The 27,723-nt window shown below is 39.4% G+C and overlaps 1 protein-coding gene and 1 long non-coding RNA gene across 12 annotated transcripts in view; one reads left to right on the top strand and one right to left on the bottom strand.

Annotated features, from left to right (window-relative positions):
- LOC112991895 (myocyte-specific enhancer factor 2C) overlaps positions 1-4,860 on the top strand; it is a 126,949-nt gene extending 122,089 nt beyond the window's left edge. For 7 of the 11 annotated variants that reach the window (XM_064502577.1, XM_064502579.1, XM_064502576.1 and 4 more), the window contains one exon: positions 179-4,860. In XM_064502577.1, the coding sequence (XP_064358647.1) occupies positions 179-500 (322 nt within the window). In that variant the 3' untranslated portion in view covers positions 501-4,860. The remainder of the gene's footprint in view (positions 1-178) is intronic. The other 4 variants (XM_064502580.1, XM_026114741.2, XM_026114750.2 and 1 more) reach the window with 1 other exon arrangement.
- A 1,407-nt stretch (positions 4,861-6,267) lies between these two features.
- Positions 6,268-26,863, bottom strand: LOC135324800 (uncharacterized). Its single transcript, XR_010386062.1, has 5 exons — positions 26,779-26,863; positions 10,859-10,979; positions 10,572-10,718; positions 8,201-8,232; positions 6,268-6,355 (listed from the first exon to the last, which is right to left on the bottom strand). It is a non-coding gene; the product is annotated as an uncharacterized LOC135324800 (long non-coding RNA).
- Between the last annotated feature and the right edge of the window lie 860 nt (positions 26,864-27,723).

Below are 27,723 nucleotides of genomic sequence, written 5' to 3' on the forward strand. Positions count from 1 at the left end.
GTTGTGATGCTCACATCCACAGATTTTTTCACAATACTCCCCAGAAAACAGTGCTCAGACTCTCTGCATGCACTGGCACTGCGTGAGCCTTTACACTGCTGTTTTGTGTGAGTGTTTGTGCATTTCTGGGGGCTCCATGCCTCCTCAGTCTGTAACTGGGTTTCCTTTCCTCCTACAGAGCTTGCACTAGCACTCATTTATCTCAGAGTACAAATCTCTCCCTGCCTTCTACTCAAAGCCTCAACATCAAGTCAGAACCTGTTTCTCCTCCTAGAGACCGTACCACCACACCCTCGAGATACCCACAGCACACGCGCCATGAGGCGGGGAGATCTCCCGTTGACAGTTTGAGCAGCTGTAGCAGTTCGTATGATGGAAGTGACCGAGAAGATCACCGGAACGAATTCCACTCCCCCATTGGACTCACCAGACCTTCGCCGGACGAAAGGGAAAGCCCCTCTGTCAAGCGCATGCGGCTCTCTGAAGGATGGGCAACATGATAACATTATTACCTATTAGTTTTTTTCTTGCAGTGTGTGTGTGCTATACCTTAATGGGGGAGGGGGGGTCGATATGCATTATATGTGCCGTGTGTGGAAAAAAAAAGTCAGGTACTCTGTTTTGTAAAAGTACTTTTAAATTGCCTCAGTGATACAGTATAAGGATAAACAGAAATGCTGAGATAAGCTTAGCACTTGAGTTGTACAACAGAACACTTGTACAAAATAGATTTTAAGGCTAACTTCTTTTCACTGTTGTGCTCCCTTGCAAAATGTATGTTACAATAGATAGTGTCATGTTGCAGGTTCAACGTTATTTACATGTAAATAGACAAAAGGAAAACATTTGCCAGAAGTGGCAGATCTTTACTGAGAGAGAAAGCAGCTGTTATGCAACATATAGAAAATGTACAGATGTTTTGACAGACCCAGCAGTTGGGTGGCCGTGAATCAATGCTAGAAAGAGACTGGGTCACCTAACATACCTAAAATGCTCACAAACATGCAGGCATATCATTAGAGTATGGCACTCAGTTAAAAGGATCAAAGACATTTAAAGAGGACCATACTTGTAAAAATGTTGAGTTTGAGGGCTAACATATTTAATTTTAAAAAAATCCTGGGTCTGCATCACTTATTAAATAAAAAATATAAAAATATGTACATTACATTTTGCTTATTTTCATATTAAAAAGTAAGACAGAGTTTGCAAAGCATTTGTGGCTTTTGTAGTTTCCTTAAGCCAAAATGTGTTCTTTTTTCCTTGATAGCTTCGCTAATCTTTTAAACAGTCCTGAAGAAAACAAACAAAGAGGACTTTTTGTATAGAAAGCACTACCCTAAGCCATGAAGAACTCCATGCTTTGCTAACCAAGATAACTGTTTTCTCTTTGCAGAAGTTTTGTTTTTGAAATGTGTATTTCTAATTATATAAAATATTAAGAATCTTTTAAAAAAATCTGTGAAATTAACATGCTTGTGTATAGCTTTCTAATATATATAATAATTATGGTAATAGCAAAAGTTTTTGTTATCTTAATAGTGGGGGAATTATATTTGTGCAGTTGCACATTTAACTATTTTCTTTCAGTTTTCTTTTACTGGGCATACATTTTACAGATCCTAGTCAGCTGTTGAAAGACTGATCTGTAAAAAGTTAGAATTTACCCATGGTGTAACAACCTAAATCCTTTTAATACAACATTTTACAATCAGTTGGGTGAACTGCGATCCATTGTATATACTGATTAGTTCTTTCATGCTGTTTTGTGCATTGTAACAAGTTAAGGGCCCTTCTATTACTTACGTCCCGCGTATCTTGTAGTTTTTCACGGGTTAAATGACAAAGCGGCATACTTTGGCCCTTTCTCATTAATGAAGCTGGTATTCTGCCTGTTAGAATTGGATGTACAGCTCTAACGGCTGTCAGGTATGTGAGTGCAGGTGAATATTTCCAGAAGTGGTAGAAAGAGTAAAAAGTGAGGGATTGGCACCAACACACCTACTATAAAGATGACTCCCTTCTCTCACAGATTTGAAAATTTTAGAGAGATTATCAATCGAAGGACCATTCAAAAGTAGATTTATCTTACACAACCAACATTGGCCATCAGATCATCCTTTTTTCACGGACCTTTGTGGTCACATTATCTCACAAGGGGAACGTTGTTGAACAGCGCTCCCCGTGTATTACACCCCAGCAAGATCTGCTTCAGCATCTGGCATCCACATTCTCTCCTGCCTCGTATTGTTCCTTTGAATAAAATCACCTAACCAGAAGGAATAGATCATTTGTTTTAAGTTCCTCTTTGTCTCTCTTGCTTATTAGAAGAAAATGGTATATTCAGATATTTCAGTTTAACCTTTTTGTTGGAGGGGAACAGTGTTTCAACAAAATGTTAGTGCCATAGTAAAACTGGTAATATTTCTCCTTTTCCAAGAGGCGTTCCAACTCTCACGTACATACATTGACACTATGATGAAGGATATAGCTGCAATAGCTAACTATCAACGCAGAAGATTCTGTTAAGGGAAGTACACCCTCTATTTCCCATCTATACATGCAGCTGCTGTGCAGTGCTCAATGGTAGAGTCTACCTCTCTGTAGTAGCCAACAATGAATAGATTACAGTGTGCATTATAACCTATGCTTTTCCCTTATTACACCCTTACGTAAGCCTGCCTACCAGTACACTCTCAGCCATGCAGGGGCTAGTGCATAATTTGGAAACTCTTTAAGCAGAATACTGTGCTAATCATGCATCCATCTTCTCTCATGTAGCAATCTGCAGGGTAAAGAAAAAGATACGCGTGTCTTTTTAAAAAAATTAAAATGGGGCCCATAGTTAATTTTAAAACACAAAACTGTTTTTCAAAACCACTTTCTTCACCTTCAGATAAACCTATACTCATGTTCTCTTTCTGAGAATTTTAAACTTTGGTGTGTCAAAAATATGCAAATATATCACAAATGTACCTTGTCATTTCAACAAAAAAGTACAACGTTATCAGTATTGTAGTAGAAACTTGTCAGTGGGGGTGGGGGAGTCGGTCTATTGAAATATGAAGAATAGCCATATTAATAGTTTACCTTGCAATTTGCCTCAGCAACACATGAAAAAGGAAAGTTAGCATTTTTAAGGGACATGCGGTGTAATACATTATTGCAAGTAACTAAGCAGAAAGTAGCGTGAAAAGTATTGCCTAGGCAATTTATATTAATTCTGACAATGATTTTTATATAAACGCAAACAGAACAGAATCACATGAAAATGGATGCCAGTCATCCCTCTTGTTCCTGCTACTGAGGGCAACTGACGTATGGTGGCAAGAGAGTGGGGGATAATGCATATTTGTAAACTGATCTAATGAAAAGAAGCACAACTTTGATTGTGAAGTCACTTTCTGTAAACTATAACTGTCTACCTTTCTCTGTTCCTTTATCTGTACCTTACCATTTATTGTATTTGCAAAGCTAATTTGGGTTTATTGTGTGATTCCTTTGTATTTAAGGAGTTTGGGGCAGAGCCCTGAAAGAGTATTAACATTTACTTTACCTTAACCCATGCTATATAATGTTTTAGGCAACATTCTTAATTGCAAGTTCAAACACCAGAAGTGGCATTCTAAACATCTCCAAGCATTGTTACGGCTAAGTTAATCCTCTATTAAAAGGTGTTGTCGGTTAGTGTCTAATTGCTGGTGACAATTATATGATATACCCAATCTGCACAATCTGTATGTTGTATGCATTGAGCCATTCACAGTAAAGCTTTTATCATTTCGATGTTTTTCAGAAGTTGTGTTTTATAACAAAATGGCTTATATTTTTCCCAAAAGAAGAATTTAGCAATTTTTAATGAATAATATAAAAATATCTGTTGTCCTCAGATCTTTTTCAGGTAAAGCTAACATAAGAATAAAAGAACTCCTAGACTGTTTTCAGGATGTCAACCCTTTTGTATTGTATGTGTTATCCTATATACCCTCTTTTATCTATAGTGCTAACAAAGCTGTTTTGTTTTCCTTTTTCCTTCGCCTTGAAGGTAAATGCTTTGTAATTTTTTAAAAGCCACTTGAAACCTCAATAAAGGCTGTTGCCTAAACATGGCATACTTCATCTGTTCCTGTTTGTGCCATCTGCTGTGATGTCGTCAGTTATATGGCATTAATTTCCTGCCACTACAGGTCTCTTGAAGGACTGATGGAACATTGGTATCTGTTAGAATGCTTCGGACTGTAGCTGTAATAAAAGGCTTTTGTTAATATATTTTAACCAAAGATGTGGAGCAATCCAAGCTTTGAGCCACAGACCTTCTGCATGAAAAGCATCCATTTGATTATTTGCATAATCAGATGTTGCATTTTTACCTTCCCTGCTCATACCTCAGACTGATCCATACCTCAGTTTGATTCAAAGAGGTCAGTTTAGTAACTCATAAAAAAAAAACAGTACCAGAGTCTTTCGTGGAGTAACTAATGGCAGACCTGGGTTACCACAGGCATTACACTTGGATTGCTTCAGATGGTTTGTTGTATCCTTTTTTCTTTTTTTTTCTTTTTCCTGGGGATTTGTTTCCATAAAACAATGGTAGTTACAAAATAGCTTGTAAATGGGGGCATACAAGCATTTGCAACAAATATTAAAATAGAGGCTCACAGCGGCATAAGCTGGACTTTGTCGCCACTAGATGACAAGATGTTATAACTAAGTTAAACCACATCTGTGTATCTCAAGGGACTTAATTCAGCTGTCTGTAGTGAACAAAAAAGGGAAAATTTCAAAAGATTCTCCTGCTGGAAATAAGGTATAATTTGTATTTTGCAGACAAATCAGTAAAGTTACTGGCTTTCTTAGTGACACGGTGTCTGTGGTGCATTTTTTATAATTAAATAATGTTCCTTTTTTAATGTTTTGCCACTGTAATGCGTGAAAGAATCAACACTTTAACAAACAGCAGTTGACTCAAGATCTCTATCTTGCGCTTAAGGTAGGAAGTTAAGTATCTGCCTTTTCACGGCACCCTGAGCATCTCAGTGCCGCACTAACATTAATGCCCCAACACACATCATCCCACAAAGCTAGAGGAATTCCATTACTCTCACTTTACAGACACGACTGTGAACAAGAGAGGTTAATGGCCAGATACCCTTCCTTATTTGAAATTGAAATCCTGTCTCATTAACTTTAGTGAAGCCTGGATGTTAATCACTGAATAGAGTTCCCTTTCTCAAGAAATACAGTGATTTCAACAGTGCTGCTCCAGCAGTCAGTGCTATTCTTTTCGAAGAAGGCTGGCTGAATCTGGCCCCAGTGTCTGACCTGGTAGAGTAGGTAGGTGAGATGCTGCCTAGCTTTTAGCTACTTGGTCCCTGACGTGGATCCAGACTCCTGTGTGGTCATGTCTGCTACTTTCTCTCGGTACAGAGAACCACGCAAAAACCATTCTTTGTGTTAAAAATCACGCATTTTTTGGTCTATGCTTTATATATTCCCTAACATGATAACTTAATAGGAACTGTGTCAGAATTAATCTAGTCACTTTTGTGTACTTCTTAAGGTTTGATTTTTTTCCCCACTACATTTATAGTTTGGGATTCTAAGAATACAAAGATCACTCTATTTCAGCATGACATTTTTTAATGAAAGAGGCAGACAGGCTAGTAATAGTTTAAGACCTAGTTTCTATATATATTTGTGAAAGAAAACAGCTGTGCTGTTATTTACCTGTTACATTTAATGACAATTTTTTTAACAGAAGTGTGTTTCTAATATTGAAGAGTTGGGCACAGCATAATGATTAAATACTAAAACTCAGATTAAATGTCATTGCTTTTATTACATAATATGTTTTTCTCAAGTAAAACACTTTTTGTCGTCACTGGTAAGGATGAGCAAAAGATTTCTGGAAATGCAGTAGAACTGTAACACTGAAATCTTAGAGAATTAATTCTGTGAGTACTTGTCCTGTAATCAGTCATCTGTTTGATTAATAGTGATAATGTTATGTCTGTTTTGGAAAAGGAAATATTTAGCAAATAGAATCTGCTGTATGCTTTGTTTTATTTTTTCCTCCAAGCAAATAACCATATATATACACTGATTACTTTGCTTTAGATTCTATGAACTATATTTTTAAACAATTTTAAAATTTGTATGTTGCAATAGAAGTGGGGAGATCACTTAAATTCTTTAAATAAGCTTGCTCACTTTAAGCTCACATTTATCATTTTGCAAAACAATGCAAAATGATGTGTCTGGGATAACTTAAGTAACATACCTTCACTATCCAAGAGTATTTGCTTTCTCTTCAAAGTTCTTTTCTTTTTTTCTTTAACATAAATCAGCATAGCATCTTTTTAGAGTGGGAAGAAAGTAAAAGAGTTATATCAGTTTCATATAGAATACTGAAATCTCTTTTGCACAGTTTGTGACAATAGTGTGTTGTGCTCAGTTAGCAGTTTTCAGCCTGAAGAATTCTAAATAATAAGAATTCTAGAGCATGTGGCAAAACAGGCCCAGCTGTGCAGGTCTCGTGCCACTGACTTTACAAGGAGCACCACATAATTGGCTGGGATTCAGTCTTAAGACAGGGGATAGCAGCTCTTTAGCTATGTAAAACAAGAAATCATGGAGAGTTCTCTGTCATTTGAGAATATCATTCTGTTGAACTGTAGTTGCAAAGTGAGTAAAATTATTAGAAGAGAGTTGCATGGAAGTTTGGGCAAGATGGAAAAACTAACATGTTTTTATGTGTAAGCATCACAGAACTTTAAAGCTTGCAAGTTTTTTAACTTTTAACTTCTTTCAGAAGAGGCATGTTCATACAACAGAACACTCTAATACTGTGCTGGGACAATTGTTGAATGTCTCACACAAGAGACCACAGACTACTGATTTTGTTTAAACTATAGACTACTACCTTTGTTTATTGTAGATGTGACCCATTCATACCTAACCCTGCCTCACACTCAATACAAATTTCCATAGACCCAATATTGGATGGGGAAGAGGGGCCAACGAGAAGTGATTTTTAAAACAATTAGGTCATGTAATCTGTAGGCAACAGAAGGAAACTGATCATGTCTCTAGTGATAAACACGTTCTTTTCCTCATGAATTCAGGGGAAATTTCACTAAGGCAGACCCAAGGCTTTACCTGTTCCATTGCTGTTCCCATCTATGCATATAAATGGAATTCAACTTTTCTGGAATCCCTGGTTTGGGGAAGCTCAGGCTGTTTAGTCGTAGCAAATGAACTATTTTTATTTTGTATTTATTTGTGTGCTGTATTTGACACTTTGTATTGAGTATTCAGAGCTCCTGCAACAGGTAAATCTGTATTGCACTCTCTGCAGTGCATGTAAACATGTGCAAGATAATTTTAATTGTTCTTAGCAGGTATTACTGCTAACAACATAGCCAGAGTAGCATGGTGTTCTGTACGAGCAAACTTCCTGAGTATTTCTTCTTCAAGAAGATTTTGGAGCATGCACTGGGTTCCATTCTGCCTCAACTTAACTGCTAGAGATAGTTCAAAGCTAACATGGGGATGCCTGTGTGAATGTTGAATTTGACATGAGTACATTGCTTCTAAAAGCTGTGAGGTGTGCTTTTCCAATTCTCTTTTCTACCCTGTTCTCTCTTTGTTTTTCTGTCTGTGATTCTTTCATATCCTGTCTAGAGCTTTCAACTTCCAAGTATTTGTTCTTTCTTGTCTGGACAATGGCCTATAAGTTGTTTTAGACTAGAATATATATTGCCTCATTTTGGGGGGGATGTTTGGTTTTGGGGGGGGGGGTTTGGTTTTCTGTTTTTTCTTTTTTTATCACTGTTAGCTATGAAGGTTTCACTTCTTTGCCTAGGGACAAGAAGTGATTTAATAGTACATTTCACTGTAAGAGACTGAAACTTAAAGATAATGTATTTGCATGACAAACATAGTTGATGTAAAATAGTCTTGCTCTGACTGTACATTACATAGCCTATTCTGTGTTTAACTGAGCTGCTCAGGATGGGTCACGTAGTCTCACAGTAAAATGCAGCATCCTGTAGTAAGTATATGTGAAGGTGTGAATGTCGTGGAAGCCAAATCTCAAAAGAGGAAACAAGGAAGAAGCATCTACTATCTAAATACCAAGCGTTGACAAGCCAAGGTTCAGCAATTGGACCACCAAAATGGCCAGTGGAAATGCCTTTACCTGATCGCAGTCTGAGAAAATTTTCTGTAAGGCTGAAACACAGAAAGCAGAACACAGAGAAAGTCATAACAAAGGAAGGAATTTCATATTTTAAGATATACCTAAATTTCTACCTTTCTTTAGCTAAATATCTGAATATATGTCAGAAGAGTGATGTTTGAAATGCAACACTTTTGTTTTCCTTTGATATTTTTCTATAAATAAAAACTGAGATACTTGCTCATCAGGGAAAACATCACTTTCTGTAATTTACTGTATTGCATATTAGTTAGCTCAGGAAAGTTCCTGGCCTACATCCTTAGGTCCAAGTATGCTTAAAACATAGGACAGACAATGAAAAGCAGCCTGGTTTTCAGCAGTACTCTCAGGCTGTTGATACTGAGCCTTTATTCAGTAAAGCTGAAGATGTAAACCTGGAAGAAATTGCACTGTGGCTGTTGCCTCACAGCAAGCACTCTACACCTCAAAAGATAAGATTGTGAAAGGATAATATATTCAGCTCTTACTTATCTGATGTAAATTTGCCTCAGCTTAGGGAAGCCCAAGTCACTTTTTTGCCACTTTTTATGCTACATTAGGAATTTTTTGGAAAGGAACTGAGAACTAAAGTAAAAAATACCATTATGACATCCTTTGCAGATGTGTTCTTACAGGGAGAAAAACAGATCTAATACAGGTTACCCCTCCTCAAAAAATACAGAATAAGATGAGCAGGGAACAAATCACCTTTCAAAGAGACATTATATTAAATGGGAGTCTTCAAGCTGGAAAATAAAAAAATGGGAGAGTTTATCTGTATGTGGATGGTATGGTGAGGGCAGATCTGCAGAAAACAACTGTTGACTCTCAAAATACAGGAGCCAAAGCATGTCAGAAGAAATCCTCAGGCAGCAGGTGCATAAGGAAGTATTACTTCCACATTACACATAATTGAGTAGTGGAACTTGCTGCCGTACAACGTTGTGGAAGCCAAAAGCATGGTAAGTTCATGGAGGGTTAAGTAAGTTCACAGAAGATAGCTCTGTTGGTCCTATGAAGCATCACAGTACAGATACAGCTCCCAGCTGAAGAAGGAAAGGAAGGTTTTTCAATACTTATTGCTGGAAAGTGAGAGGTATTCTAGGGGAGAATTCCACACGTGCCATGTTTCCTTTGTTCTTCACCCTAAACGCTCCCTACAGACACTGTCAGGGACAAGATAACAAAATAAATGGACTTTTGATCTGATCTCATATGGCAGTTCTTATGACTAATTATCACATAATATAACCATTCTTTTTTCTTGTAAATCCTCTCTTTCAGACTGTGTATGTTGATTCTACAGCAATAGAAATTAGTACAGTACAAATGAAGCAGTCAGCATGCATAATAAGCCAAGAGCTAAGACTGTCAGGCCTTTCCATTTAGTATGGCTTTGCTTTTTCAATATTGTGGGCACACCCAGTTGACTTAAGTGTAAACATGCACCTGTTTATTTATTCCACAACAGCCAGGGAAAATGAATAACTGCATAAATTACAGATGCATGAGTACATTTAAGGATGAGTGATTGATAGAATTAATGGGCATGTACAGGAATGAGACAATATCAATGTGTAAGTATGGGGGTGGAAAATGAAAATAGAGAGGTGACACAAATACAGGCCTAGACCTGTAATTTCAAATACCTGCTGTTCAACTAAGCACCAGGACTTTTCTCAAAAGACAAATTTGTAGGTATCTTGCAAAGCGCCAGCTAACGCACTGGGACTACTCCCACCACGAACAAAATTACTCCCACATGTAAATATGCCAGTATTAGGTATCAAACTTTAATTAGTAAAACACACACATGCAGAGGATACATAATGAAATCTTTGTTCACTGACAGAGTACCCAGCTACATAGGAAATTCCCAAGAACAGCGTTATAAAGAAAACGTATTGCATGTGTACATGTCAGGGGATTCAGATTACTTTTACAAGCAGTCCATTGGACCAGTTTACAAATGGATATGCCATCCCTGTGCAGACTTTGTCTTCTATATCTAGATTGACTATCTTAATAAAAGATAGGCTCTAATTTAATCAAAATTACTGGGCCAAGTGCAAAAATTCCTGAGTGAAATTCCACAGGATATGTTACACAGATCAGACTCAAGAGTTTCCAGACAGTGGTTCCACTGGCTCTGATATCTTGGAGTGTAGACTGAAGTACTTTGGGAGTTTCCTAAAATGTTCTTAGTATCAGTAAAACTTCAACTAGTCAACTTTATTAATAAATCTAGCCATGAAATCATTTAGCGAGAGTAATTCGAAAACTCATGAAAAATGCTCATGACAGATGCAGCATAAATGTAACAATTAATTTAAAAAAATCTAAGTTGCATTACCTTAGGATGTAGAGACGGAGGTTGAGCCCTAGTCAAACACAACCTCCTGCAATGACTTCTTCTGTTTTTACCCTCTGAATAATCTATTAACTGAACGACTCAAAGTGTATAAAGTTGTAAGAATCTTGCAGAAAGACAGACTTTGTCCTGACACAAGGTAAAAAAAGACAAATGAAATAGCATACAAGAAGCATAAACAGCTGCAAGCATTGTTGCAGCAGCATTTTTTAAAATCTGTTCTAAATCTGAATTGTTCTTAATTCGAGTGATTAAAATGTAACAGTTACCTTAAAAGAGCTGTAGAACTGATCCAAATCTAGTTTTTTATATGGCCTTTATCTCTGCTGTGTCTGAGTAGCTCAGAAGTCCCAGTAGCAATTGCTTCAGAGTGTCCAGACTGGAATCAACCTACAGAGCAAGCAAAGGAAAGCATCAGTGGAATAACGTCTAATCACTTTTTAAAGGGAAAGGACCTTGAAAAGAGTAACAACAGCATGACTTCAATCCAGTTTTTCAGAAAAAAAAAAAAAGAAAGAAAATAAAAAAGGCTGATCAACACTCACGGGAATATCATAAATGTAAGGATTTCTGAAGCATTAGGCTTTCTTAACTTTTTATTTTAGCAGAGGAAGCTAACAGCCTGCCTCCTAAAAACACAAGAGAGATTTTTCTGATGCAGGGTTGATACCCTTTTTTTCTGCAGGATGAAATGAGGATATCCATGAGATATACCCTGGTTTGGAAAGATTTGGGGTCTTTTTGTCTTCCTACACACAATAGATGATACCTACAAACCACCTGAATTTTTCATTTAAATTTCTCTCTGCTGCTCGTCTTTCTGAGCCTCTCACCTGTTAAATACTAGCTACATATTGCAATTATATTTCTGAGCCGATATATTACGTCTATAACTTTAACATTCCTGTCTTTAGCTCTTATTATGCTAAGATGCTTTCAGGATACTGTGAGGACACAAAACAACCTCACCATTGTGCCAGTATGGCTCAGAGAAAACAAAATTCTCTCTGATTCAGAAAACTGTCAGATTAACAGCAATGCCAACTGAACTACTGCTTTAGGGAAAGCTAGTCAGAACAACAGCCACAGAAAAATGAGTGCTCCGATGACCTGTATAGTCGGTAAAGGAATATTCAGCTGTCCCTCTCTCCCCTAGGTGACGGGTAACCAGAAAAGGAGAAAACACTCTGTTCTGCTCTCAGCTCCTGCTGCCGTATTGCATTGCTTATGTTCTGGCTAGAAGGAAGACTCTGAAGCAGTCAAACCCACATTTCTTTTACACTGGACCTCAGGGGTTGCTTATCTCCTTCTGACACATTTTAAGGTGGGGGACAGAAAAGAGAGATGATTTAATGAAACAGCATATCTGTATGGATTTATTTTTCAGAAGATTTCCTTATGCAAAGTGATATCCTAAAATTTTGCCTGACTTGTCATGATTCTTCTTTTTTTAATATCCCATGTATACAAGGTGCCAATTTTTCCCTTTTTAATTTTTCTGGTGATATTTTTACATAACTTAGACAGCAGAATGTAGGGCAGAATGCTATCATATTAGAGAGGGAGAGCTAATCATACATTTCCAGGGCAAAATCATTTTAATCAGAAAATTTAAGCTGAGAATTAGTGGTCAATCTGCAAGATGCTTTTTAAATGTGTGTCTACACATGTAAGAAAACTTCACCATGAAGAAATGCATTGTGAAAACATACCCTAACTCAAGGAGATCTATGCATAAATGAGGTTTTGACTGTTCCTCTATGTAACTGCTCAGCAGCACTTGGATTATACTTTTTACTTTGTGTTCAACATTTTTGGCTTGCCCATTCCAGAGTGATTAATACTTACCTGGGCACTTTCTCATGGCACAGAGAACTGACAGAGTGAAATTATACCTCAGCAGTTCTTCAAATACATAAAAATTAATTAACACGTTAACTCTAAGCAAGAGCCTGCAGCAGCATACATAGCCAAAAGGGACTATCCGGAGAGCACTTAATATTGCCTTTCATGGCTTATAGTCACCAAAACACCTCTCCAGTGGCAGAGTGATTATCTACATGGGACCGGGTCCTCAAGCCCTCTCTCAAAGACAGACTGTAATTTTAGAGCCTGAACCACGAAGGCACATGCATGTGAAATGCAGCTGCAGTGATACAGGGGCTGAGCAGAGAGATGTGTGTTTTATAGTTACATTCCTTTGTTTTGTGGAGAAGTTACAGCCCTTATGCACCCAGCTACTCCTGGGTAACTTTTATCACCAACTAATCCTCTCTGTCCCTCTCCTGGCTGCTTGTTCATGCTGGGGAGTATCAGTCAGACGAGCATATTCTCCCTTCCTCAGATCAGATCAAGGATCCTTTTCTGAGCAAGGATAATGAGGGAGGTGTTCCACCTCCTCCGGGCTAACAATTTATCTGATTTTACTTACTCTCTATGTAAGAAGGCTCTAATTGAAAATCACAGGCTGAGTAAAAGCGGAATGAGGGTCTTGAAGGAAGAAACATGGAAACTATAATCAAGTGCTTATAATTCTGAAGACTTTACAAGTTTTTATTTAATGAAGTCATTTTCTTTAATGAGATGATTTATTTGACTTAGCTCTCTCTATTCTGCTACTGTATAGAATATTCTGCAAGTGATACACCTTGCAAAGGGAGTGTTTACTGTGCACGTGCAGTATGTTTTGTTTGAAGGGCTGCATCCAGAGAGGCAGACAACCAGTTTGCCTTCCCATGGGTCTAATAATCTTAGGCAGGTGATGCCCTCTGTAAAAATGGGGAGATGGAGCCTTCCCTGAGAAAACCTGAGCAGGGGGCAGTGTTGGGGGTGCTGTATAGGCACAAGCTGAGACACCCGGCAGGAGCGAGGTACTGATTGTGGCAAGAAGTCAACCTTCAGAGGAGACTAGAAGCGAGAGAGAAGAAATATTCTTCTAGGAACCTAAGTGGAACTGGATGAAGCTTGTTCAGTGCAAGAGGCCAAAGGCTGCTAGACTGGGAAGCAAGACTGATAAGGAAGACTGCAAGGTACAGTGAGAGAAGGGAGTTCATTCCTCTACTTTTATTTTATGCATCTCCCTCTACAGATCTGAGATTCTACTACTTAAGAAGTTTTCTTGCATTTAGTAATTTACATTCCAAGAAAACCTTGCTTGAGAGATGGAAGCAGAGTGCTGAGTGAGCACTGAGTGCAAGGAGCACTCAGCCTAAGGAAGTGTTGAACAGTGTCACCCCAAGGCTCTGCTCAGCCAAGGCTCGCATCACACGCTTATTTGAGGGTTTTGGGACTCAATTTCAAGGTCACTGTGTGTGCACAGGCAAGCAATTATGCTGTACCAAAAGGCTTGTTCTGCAGTAAGTTGTAAAAATACTCTCCAGTCCCTTACTAACTGAAAAAATACTTTTCCCAAGTTAGAAGCTGAAAGAAAAAATGAGTCAGTGTATTTATCCTATGGAGAACCAACTTGCCTGATAATTGTTTGGCCCATTTGCCAAGCATGGAAAGATAATACTATGTAAAAGATAAACCTTCCTTAAACTAAGGCTAACTTCTCATTAGACAGTATAAACCTCTCTCCTCTTTATTCTCTAATCTAGTGTCCTATCATAGAAGTTTTTATAGCTGTGAGAGCATGAGCTGCTCTCACTGATTTCCTCTGACAAAGCTAAACAGACCGACTGCTGTTTCTAAGAAACTTCTGTAGTTACATGGCCTGACCCTACCTGGCTGTATATCTAAGCTCAGATCGCTTTTGCTAAAGCTAACATCAGTCTTCTTCAAACACTCTATGAATAGCTGCTGAAAGGAGAGTGTTAGCCAGACCTTTTCTCTTCCCATCTTCTGAATGGGCAGCAGGTTTCTCCAACCTACTGGATTATAAAGAAGCTAATTTTACCACTAGTAAGAAGTACCAGACTCTCCTAAATAGTTTTACTTTCCTGGTTTTGGCAACATAGAGTATTAGACTTACAAACGCTTCAAGAAAACCCTCCTTCTCTCCCTCCCTTCCCCTCACTCAGGCATTTGGTATTTTTCTCTGATCTTGCCCTTCAGCAGCCAGTGATCCCAAGCAGTTACCTGAGTTGCTTACAGGAAAAAAAGGGTGATTCTGTTTGTTGGACTAGTTCCAGTTTCTTTAAAGGAACCTGAGACTTCACCACTGCCTCCCTGAATTTCCTCTGCTTTTTGGAGAGCAAATGCCACGCTTCTCCCTCACCTGACTGCAGTACACTCTCCATCAGCATGTAGTTCCACTCCCATAGTTTGCTCATTGCATCAAGTTTAACAAGCCTTCAGCTGGTAAATGCCAATCATCGGCCAAAAAGGGATACAAAGGCCGCACTGCCTTTGGATAGCTACACCGTGTTTCAGCCTGACTCCTGAGACATTTAATTTTCCCGAGATTAATGACCTTTTATCCCAGACTATAAGCTAAACAGGACTGCTCTGCCTTATAAAAATATGGATTTAATTTACAGTGTAAAACTGTTATCTTTGGAGAAGAGTGTAACATGCAGAACAATTTTACTCATCCTGTCCTTAGCCCAAGACAGAAGAAAGCAACTTGTTCTGCTTTATAGGGCACTCACATAATGGAGGCACATGTCAATCTTTCATCGTGCAGCATTCCTTGAGGGCAGCGCATGTATAAAGTGGTAATGGGATTAAAAGATATGGCTCAATCTCTGTAGCTAAGAATATGAGCTTCGCACTCATGTTGAGTGGTCAACAAACCATTGATGGGGGAAGCAGGAACAGACACTACTAATGAAAGCCAGGATTTTTAGAAGAGATGTGGACCAGGTCAAGAAGAAACGATTTTTCAAAGATTATCCAAATCCCATGTAGAAGCCCTGTGTAAAGCCTATGACATTTAGATTCACACAAAGGCTTAGTGTTCAGGTCTCTATACTATGTCAGGCCAGTCTATCAGTGAATAGGCATTCTCTGAAGTGTTAGCACCTAATATTTTTTAAAAAACTAGCCAAGTACATGCTTTGGTCTCAGTTTTGCACCAGCTACCTTCCTGTATGGTACAGAAGAAAACCTGTCTCCCAAACTCTTGACTTTCTTCTTCTTAACCCAAAAAAACCCTTCCTCTCACCAAGCTTAAGATCAAAGAGCTTTTCAACGCTTTTAAAGAAATAAATTAATTTTTGCCACTCATTTCTAATACCCTGTTTCCCTTTAATTCCAAGATAGTTCTTTTTTATGAATGCTAGGAGATTATAATTTTAATTATAATAGCAGAGTTAGTGAATAGACAGACAACTAGACAGAAATACTTCAAAAAGTCTCCATTAAAAGACTAGAAGGTTGCAAAGGTATGCAAAGCCAGGGTATAGTGAGTGCAATGTTGAAGTTAAGGTTGCACAGATAATCTTAACTTCCTCTCTTTTGTGTAATATATATGATTTAGGGCAGTTGCTCTTCTGGGCATGCTGCAAAAGACATCTGCTCAATAAGGTTTTTGGAGAGCACTGGGAATATACTTCCTGGAATGATGAAGGACTGGAACAGAGCTTTTGTAACTGGCTGGTGATGTTCCTGTTAGAAATCATTATTTTTGCTGCTGGGATCTTATATTATTATTAGCTATGTGTTAGATGCCTAGAGCCTTGTCAAGGCAGTATTTTCCTTAACTATTATTTAAATTTAAATGAATAAATATTCGACAATTCTTCCCAGGCAAGTCATTCTGACTCTGTTTCTCAGTTTCTTCCTATGCCAAAGATACTGATCCATTCAGGACCTTTTCATCTGTAAATCTCTGAATAATCGAAAGATTTATTTATGGAGAAGGAAGATATCAGACTTGCTTTTGTTTGCATGCTGGGGTGGAGAAACAGGTCTGTTGGTGGAAGTAATTCCTTACATCTTCACAAAGGGCCACAGAGACTCGTGGCTTAACATCACTTGTGTGATGTTCAATCCAGGTTCATAGGCAAAGGAATACAAGTCTAATTGAAAGCCGCCCTGCCTGCAATGGTGTGGAACACGTGTGGAGCACCCGATGGCATGCTGTGGCACCCTATTGTGCAGCAGCAACATGGATCTAGAGCTCCTAAGAAATCCCGGAGCTGTGAAGGGCTTATCAGACCTCTTCTGGGGTGACCCACTCCTGATTTTCTCTTCCACGAGCAATGCAGCCCTCCAGTGGACTCATTTGTGCCACCCCCAATCTCATACGTGATGCGTTTTATGGAAACACAAATGCAGCTCAGAGAGGAGAGCACATAGGACGCACTCCTTTCCCTGCTCGCACCCTGCACAGCTGTATAACCACTTTGCTGGAGCTATGCATGTATTAGCCAGGGAGAACTGCAGTATGTATTTTAAGCTCAGCCTCCCTGAAGCTGCTGGAAAGACTCCAGTTGACTTCGGTGGGCTTTGGATCAGGACTTGGCTGTTCAAAGAAACTTCTTTAATTCTCTAGGCATACAGCCCTGTCCTGGGCTGCATGCAGCACTCACCAAGGTCTTCAGGAGCTGTCTGACCTTTGCTGCAGACAGCTAAAATGTGCCCTGCAAAGCAGCACCCACACATTTCCCTTGGGCATCAGCAGGTTTTGCTATGTAGCAATACATCTGTGCAGACCCCTTCTGTATAAGCTGTGCCACAAAAGTGTAATCTGCCCCTTAGTTTACTAATCCCTGCTCCTGACACATGGTTTCACAAAGGAAAAATGACAAAGCAATTTAAGAGTGATTTTAAAGCTTCTTGCCCCTGGTGGGAACTTAACATTGCTTCCCTCTTTAGCATTCCCATTTCCAACTCTTGGATGAGCAGCAGGAACTCCTTTTCTTCTTCAGAAGTAGGTACCTGTCAAAGTAGGGGAAGAGAGGATATGTGTTGTGACACTATCCTACTGTTTGTATGATCTATAGTTCCTAAGTTTAGCATTGCTGGAAGCACTATGCCAGTTTTGAATGCTTTTTTCTCTGTGTGTGGTTACATTAATAACCACATGTTTTGATAGATCTGCAAGTAAAACCCTGGCTTAGTAATAGTCTCTGTGGGCCCAATTCTGCCCTCAGATACACAACGGCAGCTCCCTTGGGCAGAAGAGCTATAGAAACTGATTGTACTGCTGCTTTGCTACTTTCAACTGACAAATTTTTAGTAAAGAAGTTGCTCACACTATCTTCATGGGTGAAATTCCATGGCTTGAAAACAAAGATATCTAACTACGGGATCTGAGTGGTCCTTTCTGACCTTAAAAACTCCATATAAATGGATGTACAATTGGAAACACAATGTTTTTTTATGGATTAACATTATCTTCTCTTTTCAGAGATCCCTTTGGTATATTTTGAAAAGACTTTGAGGATCACTAGTAATTATATCTGGATTTGCAATTAAAGACTATATAGCCAATATTTTAAGTAACGGACAAGGCATGAGTAAGACAAATATATAATTATGTTATAGTTAAATATGTAGTTCATGATACACAAAAATGACCCATAAATATAAAAGTTTAGAAGCATGTATAAGCTTAATATAAAAGCTCTACCTTTGTGTAAAATCAGTAGGACATAAAAGTTTACGATCAGTGTCTGTTCTTTTATCACTACGGTGTTAGCAAGGGCATGGTTTTAAGCCAACATATCCATACGACCCCTATCAAAAAAAGCTGGCCACAGAGAAAATCTATGACGATGTTCACCTGCTTTTATTATTTTATGTCATGAAATAAAACAATCAATTAACAATCTCAATTACCATCTCTGTAAGCAAAATACGAGAACATATGGTTGTGTGCATTTCTTAGCGCTCACTAAGGGCAAAGCTGGGCCCTACTGTCATGTCATGACAATAGTTTGAATTACAGGCACTGCAATGGCATTTTTTCACTGTCCTCTGATGTGGAGAGAGAGGTGACAGGACTTGACAAGTTCCTGGATGAGAATAAAAAAGGATGGGGTGACAGCAAAAAATAAACCCAAGTTGGGAAGCCTGAGTGACCTAGAAGGTGTCAGTAAAGATAAAGAAAGAAAGAATGAAGATGGTTCTAAAAGAAAATGACAAGACTCTCCTTTTCGAGTATGTTCAATTTTAAAAGCGGTAGCATATATCGAAGAGAGATCTTGAAGGAGATGGGCTAGTGGAAATCCTAAGTAGAAATTTCTTTCCACTGCCACCTTCTTTCAGTATTTTCATTACCACTTTATGGCACACTGACAAACCAGGACCTGAGCTGTGTGGGTCTAGGACAGAACAGGATGGAAGCTGGGATTATTGGTTTGCTTATTTACTACACAGCTGGTCAACTCCAGAGTAGCCATGGAAAGTGTTTCTACTGGATCTGTGATCACTAGAGTGACCGTTAGGCTGTCCTAGGTACTGGGCACGCTCAGTCCTGAACTGTGGACCACAATTTGGACATCATGTTTTGAATGTGAATGATTCAGTGACGAAGAAAAGGCCAGCTACTGTAGTAATTAATTTCATGGTTCCATAAAATAAAGCATACTCAGAGAGGCAGCCCTTTTTAAAGGATGTGGGTGCTCTGAAAACACAGTAATTGTTTTCCATGAGTACACTCGCATTTTGATTTTGCTTATTCTATAGAGGAGAATGTGGTTGTGCAGCTGGACTTTTTACTTTTACCAGAACACTATTTTGCATCTTGATTTTTCCCACAGAAAAGCTGGTGTGTTGCCAGGTTTTGTTGCCCCCTCCCTTTGGCTCCCGTTGCAGCAGCAGAAAGCCACCTCTTCTTCTCAAGCAGCAGGGACAGCTGAAACTGAGCTTCACAGGCAGGCTGCCTCACCCTCCCGGACCAGCAATTTATGCTGCGGCATTGGTGTCCAAACAACTAGGCAAGCAGTTCTTATTGACGTCTGCATCCAAAATTATCCCACTTTCAGTTGCTTCAGCACAGACATCACACCTGAAATACTGCCTGCTCCAGGACGGCCTTCCTCTTGGAGAGAAGGTCTCTGATTTCCCAAGGCATCTACTGAGAACGCACTGCTTTGGGGGTGCTCCTCTTTCCCTCCCTGCCCGAATGAGTACTATCTGAACGGGTGACTGCAGCTGTTGAGGAGCATGAGAACAAGTGCCTAGAAATGTAAACACCAGCACCACGCTGTGCCTGTGCCGGTGACCCTTTGGGAACCGCCTATGTTAGGAAATTATTCTTTCTAGACTCCCCTTACAGTCAAGACTTCCCTGAAGATGATCCTTAAATGCTTTCATGGAGGATTTTGTCTCCCTCCAGTGACTATGGAGTGCCTACAGGAAATAGCCTCCTAATTTCAGTATTTAAAGTTAGGTGGTTTAAGTGATCTCCATACATTACAAAACCAGAATAAACCCATGATCATTTCAGCTGACTTCTTGTGTGTTGTGGGCCATAGATTCTCCCATGAACCCCTGCACTGAGCTTAATACCATACTAAAATAATTCTAGACAGGACAGCAAGAAAGAGATAGAGAGCTCTTCCGTTCCCTTGGCCATTTTTACAGATGGATAATCTCTGTCTGTTAAAAACATGTACCTATTTTTAACACATACAGCCTTTCATCCATTTGTATTGACTTTTTTCTTAATGCAACGAAGACCCCTTAAGTACCTTTTTCCCTCTAAAGCTACTTATGTCATGTCATCAAGGCTTCTTTTTTTTTTTTTTTTTTTTTGGTAGGCAGTTTGTGTCTCTGTCACTTAGACTGTTGTTTTCCCCAGCATTCAAATAATTTTCAGGCATGCTCTCTAGTTTCTCAGCTTGCATTTCAAAAGTTGGACATGAGAATATGAGACCATATCCAGATTCTGATACATCATTCTTGAGTTCTGCGGAAAGGTAAAATGGTCTTTCTGTATGTATTGACTAACTCCTTATCACCCATCTGAGAACAGAATAGTCTTTTTTCACCACAGTCTCAAACTGAGAATTAGCGTGGGGTGCTTGTACCTTTCGAAACCCTACAGGGTTATTGCTTTCCAAAATAACTACCATTCTGTAAGAGAGATGTACAATATTTGTCCCTAGATGCATGACTTTGCATTTGGCTTGCATATATTAGACATCTTTTGACTGACTCAGGTTAGCTACAAATCCAGATTACACCGCATAACTGCCCTATAGCCATCATTATTTCCCTCTTGTCCAAAGCTTGTATCATCAGCAAATATTATCAATAGTGATTTTATATTTACTTTCAGAGAGTTAATAAAATATTGAATAGAATAGAGTCATCTCAAGAAATGATCCATGGGAATCCTGTTAGAAACACATTTATTTGATAGCTCTTCTGCTGACACCTATTTTTTGAGGTCTACCAGTTAGCCAGTTCCTAATCCATAATAATGTGTACTTTATTGGTATCCTGGTAGTCTTTAGTCAGAATGTCACGCATTGCTAAATCAAACAACACTTCACAGAACTGTGCAGTTACTCTTATCAGTCAGCCCAGTTATCTCATAAAAACTAATGTCACATTTGTTTGATTAAAATCATTTTCCATAAAACTATGTGAATTGGCACTAATTGCACTGCCATCCTTCAATTTGCTATTGATTAATCATATATCAGTTTCTTCATTATGCTGCCTCCGATTGATGTTAAATTCGTTATCTAATTTGTCCTGAGTAATGTTACATTCTAAAAAAAAAATTAGGACTACACAGAAAGAAACAAACTATCATGAAAACTTCAGAACTACTCTTGGTAGTTTATTTAGTACAAAGAAGGTTGTTACTGGAAGGCTGTTACGGTATGCCTTTTGAGAAAGTAAAATTAAATCTGGCTCACAAAAATTCAAGATCTTGGTGAAAAATAGTCCTAAATAGCTTCAATCACACTCTACATATACTTTCAGAAAAATAATTTTTCCAGAAAGAACACTGAACTTTCTGATGGCCACTGTTCTGTTATTTGTAGTTAGTGTCTTCCTTGTCCTGAGACTGAGAAGACCTGAAAGATCCTGTATAAGCTCAGACAGGTTTCACAGCAAGGCATCAATTTTTGGTCACAGACAGTACGATGCTGTCTTAGAAAATTACTCATTTAAAAATATATCATGTGTGGGATTTTTTTGTATATTTGTTGACATGGGAGACCATAAATATGGTCCCAAAAGCATAGCACACAAGCAAAACTATTCAAAATTGGCTGAGTATGTAGTTCAATAAATAACTAATGAAATGTGTCAACAGTTCAGATTTTGTGCAAGGCGAGAGAGTAAGCAAAAGACAGAGGGGGAAAAAAAAGGAACAAATTACCCTTTTCTAAGGGTACTTGCACAGCAGGACCATTGAAAGGATTTTCTTCAGTCTACAGAAATCAATGATAAAACAAAGACAGATAACAGACGATGTACTGGCTGAAGTATACATCTCCAAAGTTGTTTTTGCCAGACATGAAATTTTGGATTTTGAAAGAATTAGTACAAAAAGCACAAGATTTTTCTAGAGAAGGCTTTAGATAGGGCATCCATTAACTTTGACTGCATTTTGTGTCTGTTATGCAAATTACTGTCTAAATTTGTTGTTTAGTAAACCTACAGAGAATCTTGACTCCACTTTCATGACTGCTGCAATTCCTAGGTGAAGGAACTGCAACATTCATCAATAAATCAGCTGAAAAGATGAAGAAGTGGAACATGCCACTATTTTCCATCAACTCTAGGACATATTAGGGAAGTGATATATTTTCCCTTTTACAGTGTGCATGACTTCAACTAACATTCAGGAAGCACATTCTTCCTTGAGAAAACAACGGCATCAGTGGACTTCAAGGAACAGTAAATAGTTTTTAGTGTCCAGCAGACATACTGAATTTGACAAGTTCTTCAGAAAAGACCTTGGAGTGTCTTCAATGACTTCACCAAAGTGTGGCAATTTCAGCACTTAGTACCTATCCTTCCTATGCTTCCCTTTATAAAGAAGCAAGGGTATGCAGAGCGAAGTTGTATGAAGTGGGTTTTACCTCCTCCGTCTATCCCTGATCTCATGATCAGAAGCCAAGATCTGATTGTTCATCCTCACTTAGTAACATGAATGTAAAAGATGGCAGGAAAACAAGACCTGGCTCAGTGCTGTTTCTATTAATCCGATCCACACAATTCAGTAAGCTTTTTTGTCATGTTACTGACATATCACTAAAGAAATTTGTCTTTTTTTTTTTGCATTTGCAACTAATAGGGAGCAGAGTTTTTCACTTACATTGCGGAAAAAAATAAGGTTACTTATAGTGTACATTAAGGAAATTAATTATGTACTTCATGCTGCTAAAGGTGCTGCTAATATCTTACCAATAACTTGTGTAATTTACTTAGCTGGTAGTTTTTTTCTATGATGACTGCTTTACCCTTACTTCCTGAGAATAAAAATTGGGTTAGCTATGGAAAAAGAAGATCAGCTCATGAGAGTGGGTGGGGCCAGGGAGAAATAGTGAATAAAGGTCCTTGGAGCCAGAAGAAGCCAGAGCGTAGGGTCCTCAGAGACAGGATTTAGAAAGGAGGCAGGCCACCAGATTCAAGGCAGCGGCAGAGCCGGCACGGTAGCACAGAGGTCACAGGCCCTTTAAGGAGAAACCTGACAGTTACCCAAGGCAGATGCGGCACAGTGGACAAGACAAATGTAGACTTAATTAGTGGGGATGGACAAAGGTGAGGAGGGAGGTTCACTGAAGAAACACGATACTTCACATAGAAGGACAGACTGGTGAACAAAGGACAAACGCTTGTAATTTATTTGGGAAACGAAGTCTGTGTCACCTCTTCCTTCGAGACAAGCTGTGGGCAATAGGAAAGAAAACCCGTGCTGAATGCCAAATAAACATGTTATAATAACCTAGCAGTAGCAAATGTGAGAATCAATGTTTGGACAATTTCACGGGGCGGGGGGGTTGTTGTTGCTGTTTTTAATGCCTACAATATGGTGGGAAATAGTAAAAAGCTGCCTTTATCACAAGTGCAATATGCCAAGAGAAAAAACGCTTTATAAGGGAATGTCAACAGTTAGTCTTAATCTAAAAACCTGACCATCGAGTACCATCTGAGAAGAACTGAAAATTTTAAAGGATGTCAGAAAGAAAGAGGGGCCAATAAACACCACTTCCTTCTTTTGGCAGTTGTATGAAGAGGATTTGCAAACAAACCAAGATTTCATATCACAAGTTGTTTGTAACAAACTGATTAGTAATTGTTAGGTATTAGGCAAAAGCGTGTGATACACACTCAGTTGGATGATTTATTTTTGTCGCCGAATAGAATAAATGCCCACAGCTCACTCAGTCTGCTGCTCCATCACATCTCCCCTTAGCTGCCTTCGCTGTTGGAAGCCTCCGCAATGCCAGGGGCAGACGGGGCCTGACAGTCGGCCCCTGCTGTCTGGTCCCGCCAGCGCTGCTGAAGCACAGGTCTAGGCAAGGAAGACCGCTGCCCTGTTGCCAATGGTAAAACTATTCAATGCAGAAACTAAGGATACTTCAGGGATGCCTAAATAGCTCTGCTCTTCACACTGGACTCGTGTTAAAATATGCAGGTCTATAGACAGAATGTGTGGCAGAGAACAGTGCCTATCTGTAGATGAGAGTTTCTCTCTTTTACTAAATAAATAACAAAATAAAACTACTTAACTCAGTACTGTCTTCCAGTACTGCTGCCTATTACCACAGCATATGAATTTCTTCTTAGCAAAAAATTGTTAATAATAACAAAATTCCTTTTTGAACATCTGGCTCTTCTCCATTTGTGAGCAAAAACTGCAAGTAGAATTTTATATTTTAGTTGCTGTTGTTTATTTAACTGCATTATTTTCGTCCAATTTTAAAGGTTGAGTTGATTTTGGGGGCAGCAAAGGAGGCTTTTAGGTGATTGAAAAGGTTGTCAGTTTTGTTGTGAAAAATGCTTTTAAAAGAGGAAAGCTGTATTTTCTGAAGACAGGTGCTTGTTTCAGTTAATCTCTTCTGGAAATTTGATGGATATTATTTTATCTGGTGCAGCAATAAAAGTAACATTTAGAAGAATACTCTACTGATACTCAATGAAGTGATTATATGCCAATTTCTGGCTTAGCAAATATTTGTAACTCTGAACTGTATCAGATATCAGGGACTAAAAGAGGCAACGTAATTTTCTTACTTGTAGTTTTGTTAAAAATACCTTCCTTCCTACACTGAAGTTAATTCCACCAGAAAAAGTATTCATCCATTCGTAGCTGAAATAAGGTGCTATGAGTCAATCTCTTGGATAGACCCTCACTTTACTGTTGGACGTCATCCTCAGAGATAAACTGCTGCTTTCATCCACTTTATAAAATCATAAATACACAATCCAAATTTCTAAATGTATGCCTAATACATTTTTAAATCTCATAAAGTGAGACAAAGTGCACATATTAACTTTGAAATCATTACCATCTGGTCTGTTCTCATCTCTAGCGAGTGTTCTGGATTGTACTTTAAGGATTACGGATCCTATCCCACTTCTCGGGAATGTAGCTGAAGTCTTGTAATGGGTTTTGCCCCAAAGCAAGAGGCCTTACTGCATTAAGAAACACTGATCTTACAAGGTCACCTCTAGGTGAGAAAGTGAAGCTCTTCGGATGCCAATACTCCATGAGGAAGAGTCATAGCATTATATCTGTAAATGGTGGCGAAGCTTAATACACTATGGCTTTACATTTTAATCCTAAAATAAAAAATACATAATCACAGTATTGTTCAACATTTGTAAAAGTAAAATAGTCCAAAACATAGAGGTTTAATGAAACAAATGCAATGAAAAAGAATCATAAACTTATCATTGGTATTTCAGTTTTTCACACCTGTAACATACTAATTTATCTGGTTACAGTAACATTGTTACGTGTTGCAGTGACTCAAGCTGAGAAACAGAATGTCTAAATTGCAGCCTATAGTTAATTTTATGAGGAGATTACAAATACCTGGAAAACTTCAGGATCCTCAAACCTAGCTGTGTGAAGTGGGCAGAGGGATAGCTCCAAGCCCTACGCCATTCAAATATAGACACATTATAGCATTATAACATTTACCCCTAGTGTTCTGGACACAACAGGAAAAACAATTTGCTACAAGTTACTTCCAGCCATTTTGATCTTACTTTTTCAAAAGCCTGTAACACAGACAGTGGACTTTTAATGCTGTTTTAAGAATTTTCTATTTTGTAATTGGCAAAATTATACAATAGACCCTTTGACATGGTTCAATAGAAGTAACTGAACATCTGAACCGTTGTATTTAACAATTGCTAAAAATGAAATCACAAAGAAAGACTATTGCACACATGTCCATGGAGGAAGAGCAGTTTAATCCAGAAAATAGTGTTGATTAAAGCAAAAGTAAGATGCTTTGGTTTTCAAGAATTTAGAGCTTTCTTTTTATTTTACTTGACTTCTGCATTTCAGTTGCTAAATACCAGAGAAAATGGTTTTCATATCTACAGGTTTTGAGGAAAAGTCATTTTTTTCTGAAAATCTAGACAAAACAAAAAAAATAAATATTTTATGAAAAAAATCCATCTTTTGGAAAGAGTAATCACAAGCAAAGAGGAACGGTGCTGTGGGATGCAGGGGCCTGGCAGCAGAAACAAGATCCCTGAATCTTAGTCATAACTGTAATGAAGAACAGCTTTGAAATAGTCAGCTGACATTTGAAATTGCTGCTGCTGCTGCTTTCTGCTAATATCCCAAACTAGTGTTTTACTCTCAGTAGCAGAGTGACTCTGGGGCCCGTTACATTTTGTGTAGCTAATCTCAGTTCATTAGTGATTATTCATCTCGGTTCAATAGTAATTTCCCTTCCCTTCGGGGATTAATTTTCTTTCTGCTTTCCGAGCGAAGCAGGGGGAGGTGACCAACGACGAAAGCCGTGGCCGAGGGAAACCCACCCGGGAAGTTGCGGACGTGCCACAATTACGGGTTGTGGTCTATGTACGTGTAACGTATGGAGGGCTGAACCTCTCTGCGTGGGGAGGATTGGGTCCGGGGGTAAAATAGCAAATCTTCCTTGTGAGCAATCTCCTGGCATTTGTTTTCCAAAAATGGCTCTGTCCTACCAGTAATGGCTGAAAAACTGGGTAGAGTTGGCGGGGGGGCTTTTAAGTTAAGGCTACAGTAAAGCCTTGTGGTGGGAAGTAGTCTACGGTGCTACTGAATTTGTGGGATTACAGACCCGACTAGATTTAACTGACCTTTTGAATTTTTAGTAGTTACCTGCACAGCTGCCCGGTCAAGTGATTCAACTCCTCTCCAGAGCTTCGCCTTGCTCAGTTGCGGTATGCGATCGTGAGGGCTACGCTCAGCTGCCTGCTTCACCTCACGCTTCCGCACAGCTCCAGCCACCCACACCACGCCGCTGGAGCAGACGCCGGCCCGGCGCAGCGCGGCCTGAGGGACAGCCGGGCCCGCGGCCGGCGCTGCCACCGCCATTTCCGCGCTACCACCGCCATCTCCGAGTCCCCCCCGCCCCGCTTTCTGCCGCCGCGGCGCGAAGTCCTGCTCCGGCAGCAGTCCCCGGGGGCGGCGGCAGCACAAGTCCCGTTCTTGCTTTTACACTTCTCTAGGGTTTTCTGAACTTTCTGGCAACTCTTAAAAAAACCAAACGTTTTAGATTGGGGTTTAACTTTTTCCGCAGAATATGAATTTTGCCTGATGCCTTTCAGCTTTGTTGCTTTCGCGTTTCCTTTTTTCCCCGCTGCCTTTTCTGATATTTATCTACTCCCTGTATTTCTTTCCTTCCTACATAGCTCCGACACTTAAAACAGTGAGGGGAAAAAGGCGTATAAATCCAGCGACAAATCTGGGCTGACTGTACAAACTTTCCTATTTAGAAAGGGCTCGCAACTAGGCTTAGCTTTACACGAACTACTAATTTTGACTCCTTCCCGCAGCCGGCTGACACTTAACTTTCTAAAGCAATGTGAATAAAGGGGGGGGGGGGGTGTCTGCTTTATTTATGTGTTCAAAGAACCACCGCTCCTAGCTAGTTCCTCTTTGGAGTGATTTAACGGTCCTTTCCCGGTTTCGACAGGGCGCCCTGAGTGCTGCTGCGCACCTCCCCGGTCCCGAGGGAGGCACGTACCGCGGCGCGACCGCAGCCTCGCCTCAGCGCGGCCCGGCCGTTGGTGAGCGGGGCGCGCGGGCTGGAGGCGGGGCGGG

Source organism: Dromaius novaehollandiae, chromosome Z (genome assembly GCF_036370855.1).
Source record: "Dromaius novaehollandiae isolate bDroNov1 chromosome Z, bDroNov1.hap1, whole genome shotgun sequence".
Classification (NCBI taxonomy): Eukaryota; Metazoa; Chordata; class Aves; order Casuariiformes; family Dromaiidae; genus Dromaius; species Dromaius novaehollandiae.